Source organism: Cetorhinus maximus, chromosome 9 (assembly GCF_964194155.1).
Source record: "Cetorhinus maximus chromosome 9, sCetMax3.hap1.1, whole genome shotgun sequence".
In the NCBI taxonomy this organism is placed as follows: Eukaryota; Metazoa; Chordata; class Chondrichthyes; order Lamniformes; family Cetorhinidae; genus Cetorhinus; species Cetorhinus maximus.
Window position 1 is genome coordinate 109,242,371 of NC_135887.1, and position 18,342 is coordinate 109,260,712.

At 43.7% G+C, this 18,342-nt stretch overlaps 1 protein-coding gene across 4 annotated transcripts in view; it reads left to right on the forward strand.

Annotated features, from left to right (window-relative positions):
- The window catches only part of LOC144684903 (NAD-dependent protein deacetylase sirtuin-3-like), a 35,516-nt gene that overhangs the window by 13,451 nt on the left and 3,723 nt on the right, over nucleotides 1-18,342 (forward strand). For 3 of the 4 annotated variants that reach the window (XM_078549304.1, XM_078549305.1, XM_078549306.1), the window contains exons 4-6: nucleotides 9,812-10,044; nucleotides 10,981-11,081; nucleotides 16,097-16,258. In XM_078549304.1, the coding sequence (XP_078405430.1) occupies nucleotides 9,812-10,044; nucleotides 10,981-11,081; nucleotides 16,097-16,258 (496 nt within the window). The remainder of the gene's footprint in view (nucleotides 1-9,811; nucleotides 10,045-10,980; nucleotides 11,082-16,096; nucleotides 16,259-18,342) is intronic. The other variant, XM_078549307.1, reaches the window with a different exon arrangement.

An 18,342-nucleotide genomic window follows, 5' to 3' on the forward strand; every position in this document is an offset into this window, starting at 1 on the left:
CAATCTTATTAGAAAGTGTTAATTATATCCCAATAACTCGTGGTAGATCCTCACAAAAAGAGGACCCTGCTACCAAGGAAGAAATGGAACAGTTAAGAAGTTTGCTTGGGCAGTTGAACTGGTTGTGCACTCAGACTAGGCCTGACGCTAGTTATGATGTGTTGGAGCTGAGTACCATGATGAAACATGCCACCATTGAGCAAGTTCTGAGAGCAAATAAAACATTAAAAATATTAAATTCTGAGAGATGTATACTCAAGTTTCCAGCCTTGGATGATACAGAAGATATGAGGTTGGTCATTTTTAGTGATGCTTCACATGCCAATCTTCCAGATGGGTACCCTAGCACAGCAGGGTTCATCATATTCTTGGTGGGAAAGAATGATAAATGTTGCCCACTGGCTTGGGAGGCCAAGAAAATAAAAATGGTAGCGAAAAGCACCTTAGCTGCTGAAACATTAGCCTTAGTAGAGGCATTAGATATGGGGGTTTACTTGTCCAATATGTTGACAGAAATATTATATAAGGGGCAATGTGGGAAAAGTTTGCCCATAGAATGTTACGTTGATAACTGGTCTCTTTGGGACAACATTCATTCCACGAAATGTGTCATGGAAAATAGACCACGAATATATATAGCCAGCATAAAGGAGATGTTAGAAAGAAAAGAGATCTCTAAGATAAAATGGGTTGACACAAGTCACCAACTATCAGACTGTTTTACAAAAAGAAGTGCCTGCTCTAAAAAATTATTAAATGTGTTGGAAGAGGGGTGTCTTATAATGCTGCAACAAAAAAAATTGTTTTTGTTTTATAATTGTGTATATAAATATGTGGTAAAAGAAATTCAGAAATTAAAGACGTGGAAACACGTGACATTATTTCCTTCTGTTTGTTTTTTTAAAAAGTGTTCAAGTTTTTTTTAGTTTTAATTTAAAAAGAAAAGAGGGGAATCTGTTTAATATGGCAACCATCTTGTTAAAACCAGTTGTTAGTTAAACAGGTGATGGGCATTAATTATCCCATCTAAATAGAATAAAAAGGTACAGCTGGAACAATTTGTGTGGCAGCTACTAGGAAGTTAGTAATACTGAGAAGTTGTCTTGGAAATAAACCAGCTTTAACCAAGAGACCAGCCTGGATTAATTCTTCCACCACAACCTCTGATTGTGAGTAACACCTGTCACAATCTCTCTCTCCCTAGCCCTCTTCCCCACATACTGTTTCTCCCTCCCTCTGTCCCTCACACACTCTCTCTCACCCTCTTCCCACCTCACACCCTCTCTCCCTTTCAAATACACTCTTTCCTTCTCTCTTCCCGTCACAATCTCTATCCCCCTCACGCATGCGCCCGCTTGCACCCCCCTCGCGTGCACGCCTACTTGCTCGCTCCCCCCCTAGCACGCGTGCCCGCTCGCTCTCCCCCCTCGTTCTCTGTCTCTCACACGATCCAACACTAGTTGCCAGTTAAATATTTTGCAATGTAGGAAGAAATGTTTCCAATTCTTAGACTATTTTCACTGTCTGATTAACAGTTGCCTGCAAGGAGCTGTCTTTAGTTCACAAGAACTACGAAATAGCAGGAGAAGACCATATGTCAATAGGGTTGCCTGGAGTCTCCAGGAATTGAAGATCAATCTCCAGGACACTGCTGTGTGCAACCCTGGAGAAAAGTCATCGGGATATTATGAAAGATTTTTATTCTCATTTTCTTTGCACATTTCTCTTTATCAGATATAAAAATATTGAAAATAAGAAAAAAACGGCTGGTTGGCTGACAGTCAAGTCAAGCATCATCCAATTGGGCAATGAGTCTTTTTGCTTTTCAGTTGGCGTAGGAAGGCAGTGCCCCTCAAGGATGGGTGTGTTGGCTGGCCAATGACCGGAGCATGGAGGAAAGTCATGTGATGTAACCTCCAGGAATACCTATTGGCAACCCTACTCATCAAGCCTGCTCCGCCATGCAAAAGGATCATGGCTAATAGAACCATAGGAAAGTTATGGTGAGGAAGAGGCCATTAAGCCCATTGTGTCTGTGGCAGCCACAAAAGAGAAAAAAGAAACTGGCCGCTTATTTTAATCCCACTTTCCAGCACCTTGTCAGTAGCCTTGCAAGTTACAGCACTTCAGATGCAGATCCAGGTACCTTTTTAAATGAGTTGAGCGTTTCAGCCTCAACTGCCAACTTAGGCAGTGAATTCCAGACACCCAGCACCCTCTGGGTGAAAAAGTTTTTCCTCATGTCCCCTCTAATCCCTCTGCCAATCACCTTAACTCTATGCCCCCCTGGTAATTGACCCCTCAGCTCAGGTAAACAAGTCTTTCCTGTCTACCCTATCTCGGCCCCTCATAATTTTGTACACCTCAATTCGGTCACCCCTTAGCCTCCTCTGTTCTAAGGAAAACAACCCTAACCTATCCAATCTCTCCTCATAGCTGCAATTTTCATGCCCTGGTAACATTCTTGTAAATCTCCTCTGCACTCTCGCCAAAGCAATTATGTCCTTCCTGTAATGTGGTGACCAGAACTGTACACAAAATTCCAGCTGTGGCCTAACCAGCGTTTATACAGTTCCATCATTACATCCCTGTTTTTGTATTCAGTACCTCACCCAACAAAGGAAAGCATTCCATATGCTTTCTTGACCACCTTGTCCATCTGTCCTGCCATCTTCAAGGACCTGTGGACAAGCACTCCAAGGTCTCTCACTTCCTCAACCCATCTCAATAACTTACCATTTATTGAGTATTTCCTTGCTGTTTGCCCTCCCCAGATGCATTATCTCACACTTTTCCGGATTGAATTCCATTTGCCACTTCTCCGGTCACTCAACCAAGTCATTGATATAATTCTGGAGTCAACAGCTATCCTCTTCTCTCTCAATTGCACGGCCAATTTTTGTGTCTTCTGCAAATTTCCCAATCGTGCCTCCCACATTTAAGTCTAAATCGTTAAGATATACAACAAACAGCAAGGGCCCCAACACTGAGCCCTGTGGAACACCACTGGAAACCATTTCCTATTTGCAAAAACATCCATTGACCATCACCCTTTGTTTCCTGTCACTGAGCCAATTTTGGATCCAACCTGCCACCTTCCCCTGTACCCCATGAGATCCCACTTTTCCGACCAGTCTGCCATGTGGGTCCTTGTCAAATATCTTACTGAAATCTATGTAGACAAGATCCACTGTACTACCCTCATCAATCCTTCCTTGTTACTTCCTCAAAAAATTCTATTAAGTTAGTAAGGCATGATTTTCCCCTAACAAAGTCATGCTGACTATCCCTGATCAGTATAAAGTGAATAAGTGTGAAGTTATCCACTTTGGTAGGAAAAACAGAATGGCAGAGTATTATTTAAATGGTGATAGACTGGGAAAGGTTGATGTACAAAGGGACCTGGGTGTCCTTGTACACCAGTCACTGAAAGCATGCATGCAGTGCAGCAAGCAGTTAAGAAGGCAAATGGTAGATTGGCCTTCATTGCGAGAGGACTTGAGTACAGGAACAAGGATGTCTTACTGCAACTATACAGGGCATTGGTGAGAGCACACCTGGAGTATTGTATGCAGCTTTGGTCTCCTTACCTAAGAAAGGATATACTTGCCATTGAGGGAGTGCAGCGAAGGTTCACCAGACTGATTCCTGGGATGGCAGGATTGTCATATGACGAGAGATTGGGCTGACTTGGGCCTGTATTCACTGGAGTTTAGAAGAATGAGAGAGGATATCGTTGAAACGTGTAAAATTCTGACAGGGCTGGACAGACTGGATGCAGGGGTGATGTTTCCTCTGGTTGGGGGGTCTAGAGCAATGTGTCACAGTCTCAGGATATGGGGTAGGCCATTTAGGACTGAGATGAGGAGAAACTTCTTCGCTCAGAAGGTGGTGAACCTGTGGAATTCTCCACCATAGAGAGCTGTGGAGGCAAATTCATTCAATATATTTAAGAAGAAAATAGATTTCTAGACTCTAAAGACATCAAGAAATATGGAGAGAGAGCAGGGTATGGCATTGAGAAAGAGGGTCAGCCATGATCATATTGAATGGCGGAGCAGGCTTGAAGGGCCGAATGACCTACCCCTGCTTCCATTTTTCTATGTTTCTATGATCAATCCGTGCCTTTCTATCTATCCTGTTTATCCTTTCAGTTTATCCTGTCACTTAGAATTGTCTCTAATAATTTGCCCATCATCAAAGTCAGACTGACTGGTCTATAATTTTCTGGCCTATCCCTTGCAGCCTTTTTAAATAATGGTACAATGTTCGCAGACCTCTAATCCTTTGGGACCTCACCTGTATCTAGTGAGGATTGGAAAATGATCCTCGAAGCATCCGCCATTTCCTCCCTGGCTTCCTTCAACAGCCTGGGATACAATCCATCTGGCCCTGGAGATTTATCCACCTTCAAGGATGCCAGTCCCTCCAGTACTTCCTCTTTCATTATGCTTATTGTATCTAATATTTCACACTTCTTCTTTAACTAAAATGGCTGCATCATCCCTCTCCTTAGTGAAGACAGAGACAAAGTACTCATTGAGAATCCTGCCCTCGTCTTCAGCATCAAGTGCATAAGTTGCCATGCATATCCCTGATAAGCCCTACCTTTTCCTTAGGTATTCTCTTGCTCTTAATGTACTGGTAAAACATCTTAGGATTTTCTTTGATTTTACCTGCCAATATTTTTTCTTACCTCCTTTTGGCTTCCTAATTTCCAAATTTACTTCACTCTTATACTTTGTATACTCCTCTAGGCTTTCTACAGTATTAAGTCTTTCTTTTTCTGCTTTATCTTGGCCTCTATGTTTCTGGATAACCTGGGGGCTCTAGATTTGGCAGTACCTCCCTTTTTCTTTGTGGGGACATGTCTACATTATGCCTGTAGAACCTCGCCTTTGAATGCCTCCCACTGATTTGACACAATTTTTCCTTCAAATAGCTGTATCCAGTCCATTTTCGCCAGCTCACCTCTCAGCTTTGTAAAATTTGTCTTCCCCCCCTCCTCCCCAATTTAGAACTTGCTGATCTTGGGCTTCAACTCCACTTTCCTGCCCACTCCCCAAATCCCTTGATTCCCTGAGAGACCTAAAATCTGTCAATCTCAGCCTTAAATATATGCAATGATGAAGCATCCCCAACTCTCTGGGATAGAAAATTCCAAAGATTCACAACTCTTTTAGTGACGAAATGTCTCCTCACCATCGTCCTAAATGATCATCCCCTTAACCTGAGACTGTGCCCTCATGTACTAGATTCCCCAGCCAGGGGAAACAGTCTCTATACCTACCCTGTCAAGCCCCTTCATAATCATAATTTTGTTCCAGTGCTCAACGCAAACTGGAGGAACAGCACCTCATCTTCCGACTAGGCACGTTACAGCCTTCCGGGCTGAATATTGAGTTCAACAATTTTATATCATGAACTCTCTCCTCCATCCCCACCCCCTTTCCGATCCCCCTTTTTTCCAATAATTTATATAGATTTTTCTTTTCCCACCTATTTCCATTATTTTTAAATGTATTTCCATCCATTGTTTTATATCTACCTTTTAGCCTATTTCGATCCCTTCCCCCCACTAGGGCTATCTGTACCTTGCTTGTCCTGCTTTCTACTCTTAATGTCACCTATTAGCACATTCCTTAGATAATATAACCACGTTCAACACCTCTTTGTCCTTTTGTCTATGACATCTTTTGGCTATCTCCACCTATCACTGGCCCTTTATACAGCTCTACCTGTCCCACCCACCCCCTTAAACCAGCTTATATTTCACCTCTTTTCTATTTTTCCTTAGTTCTGTTGAAGAGTCATACGGACTCGAAACGTTAACTGTGTTCCTCTCTGCAGATGCTGTCAGACCTGCTGAGTTTTTCCAGGTATTTTTATTTTTGTTTTGGATTTCCAGCATCCGCAGTTATTTGATTTTATCCCTTCATAATCTTATTTGTTTCAGTGAAATCACCTCTCATTCTTCTAAACTGCAGAAAATATAGATCCAGTTTACTCAGCCTCTCATCGTAGGACAACCTTCTCATCCCAGGGACCAATTTAGTGAACCTTCACTGTACTGCCTCCAATGCAAGTATATCTTTCCTTAAATATGGAGATGAAAACTCTGCACAGTATTCCAGATGTCAACTCACCAAAGCCTTATACAATTGTAGCATAACTTCTTTATCCATGTACTCCAATCTCCTTGCAATAAAGACCAACATGCCAGTTGCTTTCCTAATTGATAGCTGTACCAGCAAGCTAACTTTTTGTGTTCCTTGTATGAGTGTACCTAAGTCTCTCTGAACATCGGCATTTACAAGTTTCATGCGTTTGAAAAAAAAATATTCTGCTTTTCTATTCTTACAACTAAAATGAATAACCTCACACATCTTCACATTATACTCCTTTTGCCACCTTGTTGCTTGGTCACTTAACCTGTCTATATTTCTTTGAAGTTCTTTGTGTCCTACTCATAGCTTGCATGCCCACCTATTTTGCATCATCAGCAAACTTAGATCCATTACTCTCTGTCTCTTCGTCTAATTCATTAATATAGATTGTGAATTGCTGAGGCCTCAGCACTGAGACTTGTGGCATTCCACGAGTGAAAATGCCCCATTTATGTCTGCAGTCTGCTTCCTGTTCATTAACCAATCCTCGATCCATGCTGATATATCACCCCCCAATTCTAGGAGCCCCTATCTTATGTATTAATCTTTGGTGTGGCACCTTATCGAATGCCTTTTGGAAATCCAAGTATACGACAGCTGTTGGACCCCCTTTATGTACCCTACTAGTTACATGCTCAAAAACGTCTAATAAAATTGTCAAACATGATTTCACTTTCCTAAAACCATGCTGACTTGTTCCAACCATACTATGCTTTTCTAAATACACTGTTAAGACTTCCTTAATAATAGATTCCAGCACTTTCCCGATGACTGATATAAGGCTAACAAGCCTATAGTTCCCTGTTTTCTTTCTCCCTCCTTTCCTGAATAGTGGTGTTGCATTTGCTAACTTCCAATCTGCTGGGACTATTGCAAAATGTAGGGAATTTTGGGAAATCATAGCTAGTGCATCCACCACCTCTGCAGCCATATCGTTTAGAACCTTAGGATGTAAGTCACCAGGTTCTGGGGATTTGTCAGATTTTAGCCACTTGAGTTTCTTCAGTACTTGTTCTCTGCTGTTATTAATTACTTTAATTTCCTCACTCTTATTAGCCCCTAGGCTGCTCTCTATTTCTGATATGTAACTTGTACCTTCTTCTGTGAAGACAGACACAAAGGGGGAGTTTTAAAGCTCCTCCCACTGGTGGGATTTTGCGGTCCCGGCCAAGTCAATGGACTTTTGGACTTGTGCATTTTACGGCCCCGCCCCACCACGCCACGCCACAAATGGGCCGTAAAATTACACCCAAAATATTTGTTAAATGTTTCTACTGTTTCCTCATTCCCTATGATAATTTCTCTTGTCTCTGCTTCTAAGGGACCAATGTTTACTTTAGCAATTCTCTTTTTTTTATATACTTGTTAAAGCTCTTACAGTCTTACTAGCTCTTATACTCCTGGTTAATTTGCTCTCATTTTATTTATTCCCTTTTTATCAATTTTTGGGGACCCTTTGCTGGTTTCTTAAACACTCCCAATCCTTAGACTTACTACTATTCTTTGCAACATTATAAGCCTCCCCCTTTAAGCTGATACTATCCTTAGCCTTCTTAGGAAGGCAAGGATAGATCTTTCTCACTACGTTTTTGTTTTTCAATGGAATGTATTTTTGTTGAACATTTTGAATTGTTTCTTTAAATGTTAGCCTCTAGTTTACCCTCTATTTCTGATATGTAACTTGTGTCTTTTTCTGTGAAGATGGACACAAAATATTTGTTCAATGTCTCTGTCATTTCCTTATTCTCCATGATAATTTCTCCTGTCTCTGCTTCTAAGGGACTAATGTTTACTTTAATTACTCTCTTTTTATATACTTAATTTACCACCATATCTTTTAATCTATTTACCCAATTATCCTTAGCCAAGTCTCTTAACCCCCCCACCCCCCAATACAATAATTGGCTTTGTTAAAGTTTAAGATTCTTGTTTGTGATTGGAGTATGTCGTTTTCAAATTTAATGTGGAATTCAATGATATTATGATCACTATTTCTCAGTGAATATTTTCTTATGACATTACTAATTAGTCCTCCATCATTACACAATACTAGATCTAAAATAGCTATATACCTAGATGATTCCACAACATATTCCTCCAGGAAACTGTCACAAAAGCTTTCAACAAATTTCAGACAGCACATTCTAGATCACCACAGCTCGCTGGGTAAAATAATTCTCCTCCCTTCCGATTCTTTTGTGAATCACCTTAAATCTGTGTCCTCTGCATTCTGACCCGCCTGTCACTGTTAAACAATTTCTCCATATTTACTCTATGAAAATCATTTTAATTTTGAACACTTCTGTTAAATTTCCCCTTAACATTCTCTGTTATAAGAACAATCCCAGCTTCTCCAGTCTCTCCACATAGCTGAAGTCTGTCATCCCTGGTTCTATTCTACTAAGTCTCCTCTGCACCCTGTCCAAGCTCTTGACATCCTTCCTAAAGTGTGGTGCCCAAAATTGCAGAAAATATTCCAGCTGAGGCCTAACCAGTGTTTAAAAAGGTTTAGTATAATTTCCTTGCTTTTGTACTCAATGCCTATATTAATAAAACTTGGGATCCATATGCTTTATTAACAGCCTACTCAACTTGTCCTGTCACCTTATATACTCACCCGCCCCTGGTTTCTTGTCTCTTCTCAATTATCCTAACAAAATGTATCACTTCACACTTCTCTGTGTTAAATTGCATTTATGTGTCTGCCCATTTCTCCAGCCTGTGTTCTCTTCTGTTACTATCCTCTCCATTGTTTACTACATTTCTGAGTTTTGTAACATCTGCAAATGATTCCTGTTTATTCAAGTTTGTACCTTGAACAAGCTGATCAGTTTTTGCTCCTTGGTTTATTACATGATTCCTTACACCTTTTCTTGCTTGTCTTGACCCTTCATCTCTCCTCTCTCCTGTCTCATCCACACTTTCTCCAACACAACTTTCTCTCTTTTTTGAAGATTGTCTCCTTCTCATGCTGGGATCTTCTCCAGATCTGTTTTCTCAAGTCCATCGTTAGTGTTTTTTGTGTTCCTTTGGCTGTTCATAATCTGAATAAACTAACAGAAAACCTGTCTTCTTGTTCCTAAACACAGAAGTAACTGAAGGGTACGTTATTTTTGTCACATTTGTGGTTTAGGGTTTGGTTTTCAGTGAATGTTTCCTAGTCTTGGTAACTCTGGTCCCCCCTGGTAACATTCTCCCCATCTCTATAATTTCAAGGGACTTTGGCCCAAAGTTGGTCCACTGCTGCCTTCTGTTGATGACCCCAGGTTTTTCTGACAAGTTCATCCTTGTGAAGAAAGTAAGTTTCTATCCCAAGGATGTCAGGGTCATGGGACTTAACTGCTCGGGTATCTCTGCAGGAGAGTGGTCCAAAAAAAGGTTTTTGAGCATATATGAACCAATTGTTGCCATCCTCAAAAAAATGACGGCCACTTGCCTTCTCCCCTTTGTTATCCAACATTGTCTTCAGGTCAGAAAGAACGGCAGCAAATGACTGGCTTTCTCCTTACCTTTGCAAATGGTTGTTTTAGATTGTTGATTCTGATTTGACATCCTAACTAGGTAGATAAAGTGACAAGTTGTGTGTAAATGATCCCAGTTTACTGTTTAACTTTTAATATTAATTTCTGTGGTTTCCTATCCAGGTCATCAGGCAGTGGGCTCTATGATAATCTACAGCAATATGACATCCCATACCCCGAAGCCATCTTTGAAATCAATTACTTTTTCCACAATCCAAAGCCTTTCTTTGCTCTGGCCAGGCAGCTCTACCCTGGAAACTGCAAACCCAACTTCACTCACTACTTTGTCAGATTTTTACACCAAAAAGAGTTACTGCTACGAATGTACACTCAGAACATTGATGGCCTGGAACGCAGTAAGCAACTTTTGACTGTTGGCGAAATAAGGAAATAGAGCTCGGGAATTTAGGAGTGAAATCAGGAAGGATGTTTTTCAAGTGTTAGGGGAAATGTGGAATGCTCAAATGGTGGTGGATGCTGGACACAATTACAGCTTCCAAGATGGAGATTGATACATCAGGGTATCAGGGAGCGATGGTGGATTAATGTAGTTGAGGTGCAAATCTTATAGAATGGCAGGGCAACCCTGAGAACTGAGTGGCTTTCTCCTGTTCCTTTAGCTCAAAGGGCTGAATGGCCTCCTTTTGATCATGTTTAATTGATTCGAGGGGCTGAATGGTCATCTCCTGTTCCTGTGTAACAGGCTCAAAGGGTTGGATGAGCACCTCCTGGCACAGGGCAGTATGGGGGTGCCCATGTTGGAATGAATTGGTGCCTACATTCTTGCAATAACCAGGAGCCCCTAATGAGGGAGTGTGCAAATATTTGTGATTTTGATGGAGGTCTCATCCTTGTGCTGGTTCTATAGTAGATCAATGAATCATAGAATGATACAGCACAAAAAGAGGCCATTCAGCCCAGTGCCTTTGCTGGCTCTTTGAAAGACCTATCCAATTAATCTCACTCCTCCCACTCTTTCCCCAATGTCCTGCAATTTTTTCCCCTTTGAGTATTTATCCCCTTCAAAAGTTATTATTGAATCTGCTGACCACTGTCTGTAGAGTCCTTGCTGACCACTATCCGTAGACTCTGTGCTTGTTTATGGAATGAGAACAGGAATTTGGTTGTGATGCCCCTTATAGTTTAATAGTCTCCTGTCCAATTTCACTAGATGGTTTGTTGAGTGGGTTCTCAGGAGAGTCCAAACCTGTGGAACCCAAGAAGGATTGAGGGGAAGATGTTATGACTTCTAATCATCCAGTCACTGACCGCCCTCTCCAACTGTGTTTCAGTGGCTGGAATCCCACCGGAGAAACTAGTGGAAGCTCATGGAACATTTGCCACAGCGACCTGCACTGTCTGCCTGGAGAACTTCTCTTGGGAACAACTGAGGGTAAGTCAGCAGTAGCTGAACTTTACTGAGCCCAATGTAACGTATAGCCCCCAGATACAGGGCCCAATGTCCGTCCCCCCCCTCCAGATACTTGGTCCAGTCTCCCCGCCTCAGACACTGGGCCCGGGGACCCCCCCCGCACCACCACCACCTCCATCCCTGGACATTGGGTATGGATTCCATTCCACACCTACCCCCCCTACCCCGGACACTGAGCCCAATCCTTGGATACTGAGGCCTATGGATTGAGTTTGGGAACAAAAATGGGGCAGTTGCATTACTGGGAGTGTACTATAGAACCCCAAAACAGTCAGAGGGACATAATGGAGGGAATCTGTAGGAAAATCTCTGAACTGCAAAAACAATAGGGCAGTAATAGTAGGAGATTTTAACTACCCCAGTGTTAACTCATAGTTTTAGTGTGAAAGGAATGGAGGAACAAAATTCTTAAGGTGCGTTCAGGAGAACTTTTTTGACCAGTATTTAGCAAGACCAACAAGAGAGGGTGTGGTTCTGGACTTAGTTTTAGGAAATGAAGCTGGGCAGATGGAAGAGCATTTTGGTGGTAGTGATCATAATTCAGTTATTTTTAACATAATTATGGAAAAGGACAAAGATAGAGCAGGAGTTAAAGTTCTAAATTGGTGCAAGGCGAATTTTACTAAGCTGAAGAGTGATTTAGCAAAAGTGGACTGGATACAGGTACTTGAAGATAAATCCGTATCAGAGCGGTGGGAGGCATTCAAACGGGAGATTCGAGGGAAACATGTTTCCATGAAGGATAAGGGTGGAAAGGCCAAAAATAGAGACCCCTGGATGTCAAGAAGCTTACAGGAAAAGATAAGGCAGAAAAGGAAAGCATATGTCAGACACCGAGAACTCAATAAAAAGCCGAGAGGAGCATAGAAAGAGGATGAGTGAAATCAGAAAGGAAATTAAGAAAACAAAGAAAGGGCATGAAATAATATTGGCAAGCAAAATCAAAGAGAACCCAAAGATGTATTAACAATACATTAAGAATAAGAGGATAACTAAGAAAAGAGTAAGGCCCATGAAAGACCAAAAAGGTAACTTGCGTGTGGAGATGGAGGATGTGAGTATGGTTCCTAATGAATACTTTGCGTATGTCTTCACAAAAGACGGGGACAATGCAGATATTGTAGTTGAGGAGCAGTGTGAAGTATTGATGTGATGAACATAGTGAGAGAGAGAGTATTAAGGGGATTAGCATCATTGAAAGTGGATAAGTCACCGGGGCCAGATGATATCTACCCAAGGTTGGTAAAAGAAGCCAGGGAGGAAATTGCGGAGGATCTGACCATCATTTTCCAATCCTTACTGGATACAGGTGGTGCTAGAGGATTTGAGGTCTGTTAATGTCACACCTTTGTTTAAAAAGGGAGTGAGGGATAGACTGAATAATTACAGGTCAGCCAGTCTGACCTCAGTAGTGGGCAAATTATTGGAATCAATTCTGAGGACAGGATAAACTGTCACTTAAAAAGGCATGGATTAATCGAGGACAGTCAGCATGGATTTATTAAGGGAAGGTCTTGTCTGACTAATTTGATTTGTTTGAGGAAGTACCAGGGAGGATTGATGAAGGTAGTGCAGTTGATGTGGTCAATATGGATTGAAGCAAGGCTTTTGACAAAGTCCCACATGGCAGTCTGGTTTTAAAAAAAATAAAAGCCCATGGAATCCAGGGGAATGTAGCAAGCTGGATACAAAATTGACTCAGTGGCAGAAAACAAACGGTAATTGTTTATGGGCATTTTTGTGACTGGAAGGCTGTTTCCAATGGGGCTCTGCAGGGCTTAGTCCTAGGTCCCCTGATTTCTGTGGTATATATTAATGATTCAGACATAAATGTAGGTGGAATGATGAAGAAGTTTGCAGATGACACAAAAATTGGCCGCACGGTTGACAGTGAGGAGGATTGCTATAGACTGCAGGAAGATATCAATGGACCAGTCAGGTGGGCAGAAAAGTGGCAAATGGAACTGAGGTGATACATTTGGGGAGGTCAAACTAGGCAAAGGAATACACAATGGGAGGATGATGAGAGGTGTAGAGGAAGCGGGGGAACCTTGGAGTGAATGTCCACAGACCCCTGAAGGTAACAGGACAGGTTGATAAGGTGGCTAAGATGGCATATGGAATCCTTTAATTTATTACCCAAGTCATAGAATATAAGAACAAGGAGGTTACGCTGGAACATTAGTTAGGCCACAACTTGAGTAGTATGTGCAGTTTTAGTCACCTCATTACAGAAAGGATGAAATTGCACTAGAGAGGGGACAGAAGAGATTTACAAGGATGTTGCCAGGACTGGAAAATTGCAGCTATGAGGAAAGATTGGATAGGCTGGGGTTGTTCTCCTTGGAACTGAGGAAGCTGAGGGAAGATTTGATTGAGATGTACAAAATTGTGAGGGCTCTGCATAGAGTCAGTGACTAGGGGACACAGATTTAAAGTGATCGGTAGAAAGATTAGAGGGGAGATGAGGAAAACATTTTTCAACCAGAGGGTCGTGGGGCTCCAGAACTCATTGCCTGGAAGAGTAGTGGAGACAGAAACCCAAAACTCATTTAAAAGGTGTCTGGATATGCACCTCAAGTGCCGTAACCTGCAAGACTACAGACCAAATGCTGGGAAGTGAGATTAGGCTGCATTGCTCATTTCCCAGCCAGCGCCGACATGATGGGCCAAGTGGCCTATTTCTGTACCATAAACTTTCTATGATTCTACTGAGTCCAATCACCCCTGGATACTGAGCCCAATCCCTGGATACTGAGCTCAACTCAGTATCAGATACTGAGCTCAACTCAGTATCAGATACTGAGCTCAACTCAGTATCAGATACTGAGCTCAACTCAGTATCAGATACTGAGCTCAACTCAGTATCAGATACTGAGCTCAACTCAGTATCAGATACTGAGCTCAACTCAGTATCAGATACTGAGCTCAACTCTGTATCAGACACTGAGCTCAGCCCCTCACCCCTAGATACTTAACCCTGGACCAGCTTTATCGATATTTCAGTCTCTGTTTCTCAGTTCCTGGCCAGCATCTCAGGCAGTGTGAGAATCAGTTTCCCTCTAATTACCCCTATAACCCTCCCGAATACATTCCAGGTGTCACCCTCACCAGTTGGGCTAAGATTATCTCACTCTTTTCTCCCTGAGCTTTTTCTCCCTTTTTTATAAATGTTTGTTCATGGGTTGTGGGCGTCGCTGGCAAGGTCAACATTTAATATCACTTAATAATAGTAACATTTAATACCAATCCCTAATAACATTTGAGAAGGTGGTGGTGAGTAACCTGCAGTTCATGTGGTGTAGGAGTTCCAGGATTTTGACCAGGGACAGTGAAGAAACGCGGTGATATAGTCTCAAACAGGATGGTGTGTAGCTTATACAGGAACTTGCAGGTGGTGGTGTTCCCATGCACCTACTGTCCTTGTCCTTCCAGGTGGTAGAGGCCATGGATTTGAAAGGTGCTATTGAAGGAGCCTTGGTGAGTTGCTGCAGTGCACCTTGTAGATGGTGCACAGTGCTATCACTGTGCATCGGTGGTGGAGGGAGTGAATGTTTAAGGTTGTGGATGGGGTGCCAATCCAGCAGGCTGCTTTGTCCTGGTTGGTGTCAAGCTTACTGAGTGTTGTTGGAGCTGCACTTATCCAGGCAGAGAGTATTCCATCACACCCCTGACATGTGCCTTGTAGATGGTGGACATGCTTTGGGGAATCAGGAGGTGAATTACTTGAAGCAGAATTCCCAACCTCTGACAAGATCTTGTAGCCACAATATTTATATGTCTGGTCCATTTCAGTTTCTGGTCGATGTTAACCTCTAGGTCCTAGGATGTTGATAATGGGGGAATTCAGTGGTGAAAATGCTGTTGAATGTCAACAGAAGAAGGTTAGATTCTCTCATGTTAGCGATGGTCATTGCTTGGCACTTGTGTGGTGCAAATGTTACTTGCCACTATAAGCCCAAACCTGAATGTTGTCCAAGTCTTGCTGCATGTGGGCATGGACTGCTTCAGCATCTGAGGAGTCACGAATTGTACTGAACACCATGCAATCATCAGCAAACATCCCACTTCTGACCTTGCAATGGGGAGATGTTCATTGATGAATCGCTGAAGATAATTGGGTCTGGGACATTACCCTGAGGAAATCATGCAGTGATGTCCTGGAACTGAGATGATTGACCTCCAACACCCACAACCATCTTCCTTTGTGTTAGGTATGACTCCACGGTGAGCTTTTCCCCTGATTCCCACTGACTTCAATTTTCATGAAAGTGCAGGATCTCTTGGGGGTCCAGAGAATGGGCAAAAGGAGGAAAGCGAGAGGGAGGGTGAGAATGAGGGAAGAGGTGGAGGAGCAGGGAGAGGTAGGAAGATGAGCGAGTGGAGATGGATGGTATTAGCACAGATGGGGCAAGTTGAGTGAGAGGATGGAGCTCTGGGGAAAGAATGAGAGGAAGGGAAGAAAGTTAGGAGGAGGGGCAAGGGGAGAATGAGGGATTGTGGGTGGCATGGGGAAGGTTGGGAGAGAATGAGGGGTGGAAACGGGAGGGTCGAAAATGGAGGATTGTCAGGTGAGGGACAATGGAGTATGGGGGAATGGGGAAGAAAGTGAGAGGGAGGGGTTAAAGGGTATGATGGGGAGGGGGTGAGGGATGATTGGGTATAGGGGATGAAGGAAGATGTGAGGGATGATGGGATATGGAGATGTGGGGGTTGCGGGGTGATGGCTGAGGTATGAGGGGGAGGGGTTTTGGGGTGGTGGGGTAAAGGGGATAAGCGCGGGGCGCATGATGGGTGAGGGATAAGAGGTATGGGGGGGTGATGGAGTAAGGGGGATGATGGGGGAGGGGTGAGGGGGAAACAAGATGGGAGGATGATGAGGGAAGTTTGACCTAACTGACGAGGAGGCTGCACTTTGTGATGTTCTGAGTGTCCATGTGTTCCTAACCCTTTTTCTACCCTGGGTTTGGTTGCAGGAAGATGTCATGGAGAGGAAGGTGCCTCACTGCCCCTCCTGCTCTGGGGTAATCAAACCTGACATTGTCTTTTTTGGGGAACAGTTGCCAGCAAACTTCCACCGGTACATCATTGACTTGCCTTCCGCAGACCTGCTCATCATCCTGGGGACATCACTTGAGGTGAGCTACTAACCAGACATGGATTGACACTGAACAGGCACAGTCACAATGACCGGACATTGACCAGACACTGACTGGACACTGACCCGAGATGACTGAACACTGTCACAATGACTGGACACTAACCGCAAGTTCACTGTACACTGACCATACACTGACCAGATGCTGACCATACACTGACCGGATCTTGACCAGACGCAAATCCAACACTGACCCAACATTGACCGGACACTGACCAGACACTGACCCAGTGCTGACGAGATGCTGACCGGACACTGACCAGACGCTGGCATGAAACAGACCCAACACTGATTGAACACTGACCGGACACTGACCTAATGCTAACCGGACAATGACTGGACCTGACACTGACCAAGTACTAGCTGTGATTGGGGTTGGAAGGTAGTTGAGAATTTCCCCTGCCTCTTCTGCGAAGTGACATTACCCTTTTTCATGTAGAATCTCTGTCCTGCTCTCACTGATCAGCTATGGCTTAATGGACAGCACACTCAGCTCTGGGTGATGAGTTCAAGTCCCACGCCAGAGACTTCAGCACAAAATCCAGATCAAAACTCCAGGTGGGATCTTGGAGGATTTTGTTGATGAGGGCAAGGGTTTGAACTTGAATCCGTTGGGGAGTGGTGTCACTGAGGACAAGGGTGATGGGGGAATGTCTTTGGGCCTCTGGGTCTGTTAACATTTGCAGAAGGATGGGGTCTGTGGTAAGTGAGCTGGACTCAGCTGAAATCCCAGGAGGTGGAGGAAGACCATGAGTCAAGGTCCCTGCCCAGTGACCCTGCTGGAAAGTGAGTGCGGATATGGCTGTCAAGGCTCTCTTGGTTAATTAATTCTCAAACATAGTTGAGGATTTCTTCCCTTGCGTGACTGACTCAGGACAGGCATCTTGTGTCACTGTGCATTTACAGTCATTTGCCCATGGCCTCTGACTCTATTCCCTCCCCCACAACCCTATACCTTGCTCCCTGACCCTGTATTCCCTGACCCTATTCCCTGCCCCTTCATCCTATACCCCAGATCCTATTCCATACCCCCTGTCCCTGAACCCCTTCACCCTAACCTTATATAACCTTGACCCACACAGTTATAATTAGTGTTTACCCACCTTTCGAATTCAAACCACATTTACCTGCTGAGTTTTTCCAGCATTTTCTGTTTTTATTCCACATTTACCTGCCCTGGGTGCTGGACTCAGAGATCTATGGTTCTCCCCAACCTCTAGGAATGAGCCTGTTTGTCTGCTTGTTCGTCTGTTTCATACAGCAATGACCAGGACTGGATTTTAACTGACCGGAAACCACCAGGTATTTTATCTCCAGAGGCTGCGTGAGAGGTTCCCCATCTGGAATTCAGTCTGATTGACAGGCTCAGTCTCCACTTGGGTTTGGGAACCGGTTGGTGGAGGCCGAAGGACAAGGTACATGCCCAGAGGAGGGGAAGGGGACGGTGTTTGATTGGGAAGGGGTCGATAGTTGTGGGGGTTAGAGTCGATAGGCCGGGTGATCTCAGGTAGGTGATGGGGATTAATTCTGAGGGACACAATCAATCCCCGTGTCTTGGGGTGGTGCGGGGGGGGAAGAGTGGCCTCAATGCTGGAAGATCGGAGGCCTGGTGGGTGGGTGGGGTTGATGGGGAAGTGAGGGACATTCGCAAGGGTTCCCAGATAGGGACAATGGATGCAGGGGAAAAACCCCTGAAGCTGTCAGGTTTCCCGAAGCTTGGGAAATGCAGTCGACAATAGGGAAAGCTGAAATCTTGAACAACAATGAGCTCACAGCCTGGACATACTTAAAGTGCAAAACAGCCTTCTTAGAGCACATTGGTCATCTGCCCATTGCCTTTTCTTTATTAAAGCTGAAATTGGACGATTAGGTGTCAGAAGGTTTATTTTTAAGGCATGGGGTGAAAGAGGATGGGTGGAGGGGCAAGAGATTGGGGGTGTGGGGATGAAAGATGAGGGTGCTTTTAATGAGGGCTGAGGGGTCAGGATCAGGTGTGGAGGGCTCAGCGGTGTGAGGTGAAGGGTCAGGGATGTGGGTTAAGGCATGGGGGTGGTCAGAGGGGAG